The sequence below is a fragment of the Pelophylax lessonae genome (assembly GCF_965119305.1).
Source record: "Pelophylax lessonae genome assembly, chromosome: 10".
Taxonomy (NCBI): domain Eukaryota; kingdom Metazoa; phylum Chordata; class Amphibia; order Anura; family Ranidae; genus Pelophylax; species Pelophylax lessonae.
The window spans coordinates 179383557-179395585 of NC_138777.1; the positions used below are offsets into that span (position 1 = coordinate 179383557).

The 12029-nt window shown below is 42.0% G+C and overlaps 1 protein-coding gene across 1 annotated transcript in view; it reads left to right on the forward strand.

Annotated features, from left to right (window-relative positions):
* The first annotated feature begins 3594 nt into the window (after window positions 1–3594).
* SMPD3 (sphingomyelin phosphodiesterase 3) overlaps window positions 3595–12029 on the forward strand; it is a 61215-nt gene continuing 52780 nt past the window's right edge. The window contains exon 1 of the mRNA XM_082270823.1: window positions 3595–5171. Coding sequence (XP_082126949.1) covers window positions 3843–5171 — 1329 coding nt within the window. The 5' untranslated portion in view covers window positions 3595–3842. The remainder of the gene's footprint in view (window positions 5172–12029) is intronic.

A 12029-nucleotide genomic window follows, 5' to 3' on the forward strand; every position in this document is an offset into this window, starting at 1 on the left:
TAGGTGATGTAGGAGTGTACAGTATAGCAAGTAAAAAGCATCTTGGTACTGCCTTCTATTACTGCCCCTGCCTTTAATGTCTGACCATGTGGCTCCTTACTGCTATTGTTTTTTTTTTTTAACTTGGTAGCCTACTGTCATACCATGCAAAGGTTAAAGTGGTTTCAAAAGTCGTTTTCAATATGTTAAATTTGCAGCTTTCATTAAAATAATACCTGGATGTTCCTCCTCAGGCACCTCCTGGTATAGGATGACAACGTCTGTTCCTGTCACCAAATTGTAGTCAGACGTTGTCACCCTGTACCACAGGATTCCCAAAGAGGCTATAGTGGATGTTTTAACATACATTGCACAAGACAGGAATGGTTCACTGTTATTGCATCGGGAAACCCACCCCGAAAACAACTTTGCAGCTGCCGCTGGAGTGCATGCATGCAGACAGAAAGAGGCCCCAGATAAGTAGCATGGAGTTGCAATAAAGGATGAAAAAAGGTTAACTCTATGCCACCCAGCCCCAGCGTTCCTTTAACCACTTGCCTACTGGGCACTTTTACCCTCTTTCTGCCCAGGCCAATTTCCAGCTTTTAGCGCTGTCGCACTTTGAATGATAATTGCGCGGTCATGCAGGACTGTACCCAAACAAAATTATTATTTTTTTCACACAAATAGAACTTTCTTGGTGGTATTTAATCACCACTGGGTTTTTTATTTTTTGCTAAATAAACGAGTAAAGACCGAAAAAAAAAAAAATGTTTTCACAGTTATAAAATTTTGCAAACAGGTAATTTTTCTCCTTCACTGATGTGCGCTAATGAGGCTGCACTGATGGGCACTGACAGGCTGCAATGATAGACACTGATGAGACGGCACTGATAGGTGGCACTGATGAGCACTAATAGGTGGCATTGATGGGCAGTGATAGACTGCACTGATGGGCACTAATAGACGGCACTGATGGGCACTGGTATGCAGCAATGATAGGTGACACTGGCAAGGAGGCAATGATGGGCACTTACTGACAGCACTGATGGGCACTGATTGGCAGCACTGGTGGGAACAGATTGGAAGCACTGGTGGGCACTGTTTGGACTGCACTGCAGAACAGTGCCCTGTTTATCAGTGTACATGTCCCTTTTATAGAAGCCAGTTATCTGCTCTCTTCTCCTCATGCTGTCATCATGAGGAAAGGAGTGCCGATAACCGTCTTCTATTTACATCCGTGATCAGCTGTGATTAGACACAGCTGATCTTGTGGTAAAGAGCCGCTGATTGGATCTTTACTTCAGCCTGTGATCAGCAGTGTCCTCCGGATTACGGAGCACCCCAGCCGTAGTGGGCAGGTGGCGGGGCGTTATTATGGGAGGCTGTAATATGATAGCCTCCCAGAACTAGCCAGCCGCGCTGTAGCCGTCATTCGGCTATAGCGCGGTCGGCAAGTGGTTAACTGGGGATTTACACCCTGGGGGTGAGAAGGACTGCCCAATAATGTGACCACCATGATTGGCTGTCACAGTGGTCACATGATCGAGAGCCAGTCCCACTGGCTCGCAATCGTTACTAAAGTCCAGGAGCTGCCTGTGACGGCTCCGCCACTGTGCTGGGTGTGAGCAGTGAGCATGCTCTCAGCACAGAAACCTCGGCTGTGCATTGATTCATATGTGCTGTGTGTGCACAATAAAGCACCTTATGCTGCCACACATAAGCACTATGTGGGTGGCAAGAGGTCAAGGCCTTATTGTAGAAGAAATTGTTCATGTTCTCGGTGCCTTTTATCAAATTAAATAGCATTCCATTCAGGTTTGCTACTGTATGTTGCATTTAACGAAAATCTCACTTCTATTTACTGTTTATTAAGGTATTATGTTCCCCAAAGGACAAATTACATGTAGTACTTTGTGATGTGATGTTCTATATGCTGTCTAATGCTGACTGTGAAGTCAAGACAGGGTGTTCCCCATCTCCTCACTGCCGCCTAATATGCAGCTAGCAAAGGAAAAGCTGCTTGGATCTCCAAGCCCGCTTACCTGTAACATTAAGGTTGACAAACCCCCCTTCGCCTGCATTCCTTGTGGGACGCTTGTTTGGGGCAAGTGATTGGAGACAAAGAAAAGTGGTATCTGTCAAAGCAGCGGTCGCCTTGCTAGCTGCGTTATCGAACAGCCGGGAAGGCAGAAGGGGTGCCCTTTCAGACTTTTCAGCTAGCCTTCTTTAATTCTATTTTCTATCTGAGAGCATGGACTATTTTAGGGTGGGGGTCTTTACTACAGACAAATCCCTATTTCTCCTCCAGGATGACCAAGAACCTGAGTACAAAAGTGATAGAGCCCTGAGCAGCCATTTAAAATGTTTAGAGTTCCATCTTTTCTGGGCCGCTAATTACTACAACTCTGCAAGGCATACCAAGAGTTCCAAACAGATAATATAATGGAAAACAAATGTTGTGCACCCCAAATCAATTTTAAACTGATACTTGGGTTCCACAGCTTCTTCTGGTAAATGTGTGCATTAATACAAAAAGGTTCGCCCCTTCTTCATTTCCCTTCTATATAACAGAAGACGTTCTTATCTCTTTTGCTTTGGTTTATTGGACACATAAGCTTTTATATCTAAATAGTCTGGCCGGGACTCCACATTTTATCTGTAGTTACAAACAAATTAATTAATGGTAAAGTTGTCTAAAGATAGTTTTGGATAAAGTATGGGAGGGTTATAACATCTGTCAGGTTTTTATTCTTTGACCGTTGTCACCAGGACTAAAAGTAAGGGAAAACTCAAACAAGATCAGAGCAAAAGCCTTTCAATAGGGACACTTGTTTTATTGACAATTGCCCTAGGTCAGTGATGGCGAACCTTGGCACCCCAGATGTTTTGGAACTACCTTTCCCATGATGCTCATGCACTCTGCAGTGTAGTTGAGCATCATGGGAAATGTAGTTCCAAAACATCTGGGGTGCCAAGGTTCGCCATCACTGCCCTAGGTGGACTTTCTCTGTCTCGTTTTGGAGAGATTGTCTTACACTTCCTGTTGTATCTATGGGACAAATAGTGAAAGTAATTCTCCCCAATAGGACAAAGTTGTCAAAAAAACAGACTGGGGTTTTAACCACTCCCTACTCTCAAATAAAAAAAAGTTTTTGCTTTACTTTATTTTTTTACTGTTGTGAATTTTAGTTAAAAAAAAAAAGGAAACAGTTGGTCACATGGTTATGCCAACCTTCATTTTTCTAGCACATTTAAAACCTGTTCTTGATCATATATTACCAATCTTGTTCCATTTTGCTAATACAGGATTTCAAATCAAAAGTTCTGTTTTTGAGAAATATTATATTTTAGCTTCTGTGAGGTAGTTCTCCCTCATGATTTCCCCCCTTACAGCCTACGTATTTATACTAATGCTAGGAGTTTACAAGCATGATTACAAAGGGCAACTGTTATATGTAATACATGTAATGATACTGTAATCATGGTTTACCTTGACGGCTGAAAACGAGAGAAATGATTAAATAAATGAAATTATTTATTGATCATCTTTATAGTAAGGATCATTTTTACATTACTAAATTAAACATTGTTCTTTTTTTTTTGTAGGCTTTTTGACCCGCGGTATGAAGATTTGTAGGAAACAATGAGAATACAATGACACCGTACACATCTCAAATGCATCCTGCTCATAGATATTCTGGCTTTTCTGGTGATATGTCAAGGTGATATTTTTGGAACTGTAAATTTCTCCCTTTGGGAGGGGGCTTAGAGGTGGATCCTGCCTCCTGGTCCTTCATTGTGATTATTAAACTAGTGACATCATGCAGAAGCTCCCATGAAGAAGACACCACTGAGCTGAGATGGTTTTGCACACTTCCCCCTTTCCCAGTAGCTTCCTCTCTTTCCTCAACTCCCTGTCCTGGGCATTGATTTTCCCTTGTTTCTGGCTCGGAGATCGCCTCCTGGCCTCCTTCTTGCCTACCACTTATGAAAAACGTCAGAGATCTGATGACCCTTGTTACTTCCAGGCACTTTGTATTATCATCACTACTCCAATTTACTTGGCCTTGCTAGTCTCTTCTCTTCCCTTTGCGCTTATTGGCTTCCTGGTATGGTCACCTCTTCAAGCCGTCCGTAGACCTTACATCTATTCCCGCCTGCAGGATAAGGCCAGGGTTAGTGGAGCCAACTTGTTGACTGAGTGGAGAGCAACAGCAAGTTGTAAGAGTTTCTGCTTTGGATCTGCCAATGTCTGCTTGTTGCCTGATTCACTTGCAAGGTTTACAAACCTCTTTAACACTCAGGCACGGGCTAAGGAGATTGGAAGAAGAATACGAAATGGAGCCAGTAGACCTCAAATCAAAATTTACATAGATTCTCCCACCAACACCTCAATCAGTGCTGCAAGCTTCAGTAGTCTTGTGTCTCCACAAGGGACAGATGTTACCCACCGAGCAGTCAACATGGGCATGAAGAGAACAACATCCATGGAATACAAAGGAGACAATTCTGGGGATAACGGCAGTGAAGAGGGTCGGGATGGGAAGAATGGAGGGGACATGGGGGATGGGGAAGACAGTCCATGTATTATCCGCATCAGTGGGGATGACAGCGGTCACATATCGGACTCTGATCCTGATGCCATGGTTGGGCACGTAAATGTGGCATGCTTGGCTGACACAGAGCCAGACTTCCAGAAAAGTCCAACCTCTAACCACAAGCACAGGGAGGGGGATGGAGGGAGCCTGGACAGCTGTACCACCTCACGTGAGTCTTTAGTTAAGGGCAGGGTGGTAGATGGAACTACTGACCAAAGTGGCATTAACAACAAACTTCTATACAAGGCATCCATCATTAAAAAAGCTGCAGCCCGCAAAAAAAAGCATACAGACGATATCTTAGATCATGAAATATCTGCCTTCTTCCCAGCCAACCTGGACTTCCTGTGCCTGCAGGAAGTATTCGACAAACGAGCTGCAGAAAAGTTGAAAGAACAACTACACTACTATTTTGAATACATTCTGTATGATGTGGGGGTATATAGCTGCCATGGCTGCTGTGGCTTTAAGTTCCTAAACAGTGGGCTCATGATCGCCAGCCGATACCCCATACTGGACGCTACCTATCACTGTTATCCCAATGGGAGAGGAATAGATGCGCTGGCCGCCAAGGGAGCTCTGTTTGTCAAGGTGAGCAACTGGTATGTTTTATTTGAACTTTTTAGGATTTATGCTTAAAAATACATCAGAGAGGAATGTGTAGTGCATTAGTTAGTAACCTGCTAGTTTTTCAAGGCCAGATATTTGACTCTTAGTGCCATTGAGGCAAACCACTGTTTATTTAAAACCCTAAACTGTAGGGAGCCGTTTAATAGACACCTAAAGGTGCCTGCATGGAATTTTATCAAACACCTTTATAAACTTCCCAAAGTCAATCTTGGCCCAGCATCCTCATCCTTCATACCTCATTATTGGTCAATCCTTGTGACTGACATTCTCACTGACCAATAAACGTGCAGGAGGTGTAAGAAGAAGAACCACAGTTTGGGGAACATAAGTAGCTATTTGCAAGAACCTCTGAGGACTATGCTACAAATTATGTTACCATATGTGCAAGTACCTTTAGCCTTCGGTCATACCAAGTACGATTTAAATTAGTGCGATTTAAAGTCCGACTTCAACAATACTTCAGCACTACTTCTGTGAGATTTATAACGATTTGATAAGACTTCAGTGCTACTTCAGCGAGAGAGGTTGTCCATGTCACTGGGAGGAACAGTGATGTTATGAACAAAATTTTAACTAGCAAGGGGTTAATATTTACTTCTTTCAGAGTTCAAGTAGTGCTGATATAGACAAAGTAACGATTTGCAGCATGATTTACATTATAGTCTATGGCAGTGAAATTGTGCTGCAGTGCTGAAAAAGTAATACATGAACTACTTCTCAAGTCGTACTACTTGAAATCGTATCTATTAAAGAGGTTGTAAACCTATACAACATTTTTTTTTTTTGCAACCTGTAAGAGAAAGACATAATGAGCTAGTATGCATCGCATACTAGCTCATTATGCAATAATTACCTTAGAACGAGCCCCCGCCGTCCCGCCCACTTACCTGTATGACGGGCGACATGTCCAGTCGCCCGTTCTCCGGGATCGCGGCATCCGGCCATCTGATTGGCCGGAGCCGCGGTGACGTCACTCCCGCGCACGCGCGTGGGAGCCGACAGTCACGGCACGTGGCTCTGAAGAAACGGCACCAGCGGCCGTTCCTTCAGAGAGCATGCGCCAGTGACGTCACTGGCTGCATGTAAGGTAAATATCTCCTAAACGGTACATGTTTAGGAGATATTTACAGTACCTATAGGTAAGCCTTATCATAGGCTTACCTATAGGTAAAAGTGTCAGAGGAGGGTTTACTTCCTCTTTAAGACACTGCCATAGAAACGCATTAGATGCTACTTCAGGTACGATTTGTAAATTTTATGTCATGCCTGAACTCGTATTGGTGTGAAAGAGGGCATAGGTGTCTGCATTAAATGTATGCCTACATATATACACAGAGGAAATACATTTGTATTTATCAATTAAAGCTTGCATAGCCCTGTAAGGAAACTAAGCCAGTCATTTCTCTGTTACAATAAAGGTATCACTGTTCCTGCTACCTACCCTGTTTTCTCCTTCAGTCAGTGTGTTCACTTTCAACCTTTTGCCTGCAACTTTTTGCCTGCAGCTCACTCTATTGCCTGCCAGCGCTGCCCCTCGCTCTCCCAGCCTGACTGCTGCTGGACAGAAATGAAGCTGATATCAAGATAAATTCAGCTGCATTAAAAAAAAAAAAAAATATATACAGATTTATTAATGAATACAGAGCTACCCTAATGGGTGTCTTTTATACTCAACTGGAAATCAGTTAAACAAAAACAAGTAAAAGTTATGCCTGTTAAGATTTTAGCAACGGTGACCCTATAATTCACTTCTTTTGCCAGGCCCATTTTTACAAAATTTGTTTAAAAAATACTTAAATGACACCTGAGGTGTTTTTTAGGCTAGGGAATAGACCAATGTCCTTTTAATAATGAAAGCTTCAACAAATATGTATGTAGGACATTATGTTCCTCTTGCCACGCAATGATACCTTATCCCTTTTCTATATGCATATTGGCATGGCAGCATTGAGTGGAAAGTTTACGGAGTTAGCTGTTTATGTTTCCAAACTATTTTTGTTGAAAAATTGACATTTTACAAGGGCTACAAAGCAGTACGTTGAGTAACAGAGTACAGAGACTGACAATAATGAATACATTGGGGGAGGCAGGTTAGGGAAGACAGTCCTGGGATCCTAGAAAAGAGCTGGAGTTGACTTTGCAGTTGAGGTACAAGTTCATTAGAGTGTTTCTCACACATGGTGAAAGTAAACCTAGGTCTTCCACTACCCCTGTTCTTCCATCTTACCAGGTCTTCCAGCTGGAGCAAACCCAGGGGCAAGGGACAGTGTAAAGTGTATGCGAAAGTCTGCTAGACGAAGTTGGGTACTGTCCAAGAATGAGGTTGGAGGCCTTTTAATGTAGGTTTAGAATAGGATAGGAAAAGGAAGGGATGAGAGGGAGATAAGTGGTAGTATGGTGTGAATATTAGGTGTCTGAGAGAAAAAGGTTATGGGGGAGGGGTTGAAATGTACGATCTCCAAAAATATTTGGATGGTACGGTATGGGGTACGGGTGGTAAAGAAGTTGAGGGAAGGCTAGAAAAATGGGAGAGACAGGACTTTGTGGAAATGCCCCTATATCCCAGCGAGGAAGACCCCAAACTCCCAAGCATGCCTTGACGTATTTTTCATAGCTGTTTTGGGTTGTGGTTAGTTGAGCGCTGCTGTGAGTGAATGTTGTCTTGTTTTAGTCAGCACGGAGTGAGTGAAGGGGTTGGCTGATAAGGTAAACTAGGGTGGAAGTTGCATTATGTAATTGTATGCAGCAGAGTATTTGTAGAGATGCCATCTGATCCAGATTTTAAAAAATCTGGTCCTATTATCTTGGCTAATATGGATCAGTGCTTCCATGGTTTATCCAGGACTGCCAATCTCAGGTGGTTGAGGATATTGTGATTTCCAGTGTTGGCGTTTTTGACTTTGATGCTCGGGAAGTCAGAGGCACTAGCTGAAGGTGGAAAATAACAGTTTTCTCCCTTATGCATACTTTCTCTTTCCAAGGTTACCAGTTACCAGCCAGTCCTAAATATCTCTTACCTAATCTCCTAGTGATGCCTTGGTAATATTCAAGCAACGTGTATTAATCTGTACTAATAGTTAATCTGCCAGAATAGTAATGTGGGAGTTGTCATTGCTGACTAATGGTAAGCCACTGAGCTGGGACAAGCAAATACATGTCAGTTGACCCACGAAGTACTGGAGCACAGATGAGGATCATGGTCCTGAAACATGTTTCCCTAAAAACAAGTCCACAATGCCAGCTTCCACAGCTCTGTCCTGACAGGTTGTCCTAAGGATTTCCACTTCATATCGTGTTTTCAAACTATACAGATGTGTCAAAACTGCCACTTTGGAATGGCTGTGACAAATTACACACCTTTGTTATTGTTATCTGCGGCCTTGAACCCATTGTAAAGTTGTGAAAGTTTATTTCTGGTGTGTGAGAGATGACAGGCTTGGTGAAGTGTTTCTTGTGCTTAGTGATGATTTAACAACGCAAAATGTAAATTCTGCTCAGTTAGAGTGAATTATAGCATGAAAAATGTGCAGGAGAAGACTTTTATCTTTTTAACTATAAAGAGGTACAGGAAGGTATGGAAAACTCTACCAGTAAAACATAAAATCTCTTTATGGTGCACCCTTCACAGATTCACTAAACAAGAGCCAAGCACAGCATTTCCCTTTTAGTCCGTTTCCATTACAGCATTATTCCCGTTACTTTAATGACAGATGTACCCTAATGTATTTTATCCAAGCCTTCCCTGTATTCCAAGCTGCAAGGACAGGCCAGAATAGCCCAGGGGTAGGCTTAAAGTGTTGCATGCAGGCCCTGGGCCACCAGGCAATCATGTCATATTATTTATGTTGAAATACATAACCATTGCTCTTGGTATGGCTTACAGCACCTAGACAGTGGGACGCCATCCTATACTGCGTAAGTGGAATAGACAGATACAAAAAGGTCTTTATGTTGATGCATGTGCCTCCTAATTAAATCTGAATACATTCATTATGTCAATTTATGAAGGTGAAGGTTGATAGGCCCATATATCAAATCTTTCCATAGAGCATTATACAGTGTTATGGACATCATTGATCATCCCTATTATTTTCAGTGTACCATTTTGATTTTAGCTTTCATTGCATTTTTACATGGCAGCCAAAGAACAAGCTTTCTGTTGAGTATGAAAAGTATCTGTCTGTAGTATAAAAAAGTATTTAAAAAAATTATATTTGGATCATGAGTAAAAAAGAAGAGAGGAACTGTAATAATTTTAGGACACATAATTGAGCAAAATATTTGTACCCAAGTATCAAACTTTATATGGAATGGAAGGCAACTGAGACATCAGGGGTCTAAAAGACGTCTCATTAAGAGAACAAATCTTAAAAAAAAATCTAAAAAAAAAAAGTTACACCCCAGCACTAAACCCCCCCCCCCAAAAAAAAAAATTCAGCCCACCCCCACGTATACACACACGTGTGCGAATGTAAAGCCTGCATATGAAAACGTCACTTGTGATACATATGTTATATATTGTCGTGCATGATGGAGTGATAGCAATAATTTTAGGACCAATATTCACGGTTACCTCTAAACTGATTACCTGTAAGGGCTTCTAAAGTGTCGCCTATGGAAAATATAGGGGACTGAAGTTTGTTGTCAATTTGCAGTCATGCCCAAGTTTCAAGCTTGACATGTTGGGTATATATTTACTGGGTGCAAGCTCTCTTTTAATAGTTTATTAAAAGATTGTATTTTTGTCCCCCAAAATTAACCACTTTAGCCCCGGAAGATTTGGCTGCTCAAAGACCAGGCCCTATTTTCGGCACTGCGTGACTTTAACGGACAATTGCGCGGTCGTTCGATGCTGTACCCAAACTAAATTGACGTCCTTTTTTCCCCACAAACAGAGCTTTTTTTTGGTGGTATTTGATCACCTGTGCGATTTTTATTTTTTGCGCTATAAACAAAAAAATAGCGACAATTTTGAAAAAATAACAATATTTTTCAAATTTTTTTATATGAAATTCTCAAAAAAAATTTAAAAAACAAATTTTTTTTAACATTTTAGGCCAATTCATTTTCTGCTACATATTTTTGGTAAAAAAAATTGCAATAAGCGTTTTTTGATTGGTTTGCGCAAAAGCTATTGCGTTTACTAACTACAGGAAAGATTTATGTCATTTATATTGTTTATTTTGCCCCCCACCCCCATTCTAAGCCTATTCTACCTACCCTGTAAAGAAAACATGCTTATACTTACCCATTCTGAGGGCACTCTGGTCCAGTCACATGATCTCCCCAGCATCTAGCTTTTTTTTTTTAACAGAAAAGTTTTTATTTATTTCACAAATTAAATAATGTACATACATCAAACAGAAAAAAAGCAAAAAAAAATGGAAAATCCTGAGGCACAGAGTACAGTACAACACAATTAAAACAATATATAGCTCTAAAGTTCTAACCAGTATAGACAAAGTACACTAAATTCTGGGTAAGAAGTACAACAGGCCTAAGCAATTATTTGTTAACCAAGCAATCAGAAACATTAAGCAGGTTTGCTAACCAGGGGGAGAATGGGGAGTGGACTAGGAGTGAAAGGAAGGGTGGGAGACTAGGGGAGGGGAAAGAAGGGCGGATTTAGAAAGTTCAGGGCTGTGGAGTAGGGGAGTGACATCATATGTATAAAAATAATACCTGTTATGCCAGAGTACCTACAGTCCCTTCAGGATTAGGCCTTTGCCCAAGATCCCCAGACCTTATCAAAGTTCTTAGGGCATTTTCAACTCATATATATAAGTTTATACAGGAGTTAAATTAACTCAACCATGGACCTCCATTGTGAAACCGTGGGGGAGTCTGCTTGTTTCCATTTGGATTGAATGACCTTTCTAGCATAGAACGCTGCAAATTTGTTTGTGCTTGCTGAAGGAAACCAATTCACAAATATGCAGGAGGAGTATTCTAGGGTCCACCTCAATGGAAAGATCTGTTATGATTTTTATCTCAGTTACCACTGTTTGCCAGAAGTTTTGAATATGTGGGCAGGACCACACAACATGTATAAAGGTACAAATCTGATCCTGGCATTTAGGGCATTGGTCAGACTGAGTAGGATATATTATTGAAAGCCTCTGAGGGGTGTAGTATGCCCTGTGAATAAATTTAAGCTGAATATATCTATCCCTGACTGATATCATCAGGATATATTGTTGAAGCCCTTAGTCTTAATCCTTAAAGATAAGGCTAGGTATGTCCTCCTTCCAGATATGAAAAAGTTTGGTGCTCCGTCCAGTATCTCTGTGTAATGGTGCTGGTGGCTGAGCCTGATGTGCAGAGGTAGCCTCGTGGGATCTGGTACAACAGGAACATGGACGGGTCACACTGGTAGACACGGGCTAGTCTGAGGTGCGGAGTCTAAGTGCTAGCTGGTTTTCACTAGAGCCCCTGATGGTGGGGATAGACTGCGCTGCAAGCTAACACCAGGTCGCGGTCCCCAGGGTTGCCCCACCAGGAGGTGAACACGTCCAGAATCGGAAGCAGATAAGCCGACAAGGATAAGGCAGGAGAGTGGTCACAGGAACGAGCCAAGGTCAGGGCGGGCAGCAAGCAGACGAAGTAGTGGACAAGTCGGGAGGTCGATCAGGAAGTCAACAGGAAACAGCAGGTTCAGGATCAGGAAGTACAGGTAAAGCTGCAGACAAGACAGCAATGGCGCAGTGCTGCTGTGGTGTTTAAATAGGCCAGCCTTTTGCCAATTAGTGCAATTAGTCTGCACTAAGTTAACTCTTAACTGGCAGATTCATGACAGCACTTCAGTGTACACAGGGAGTG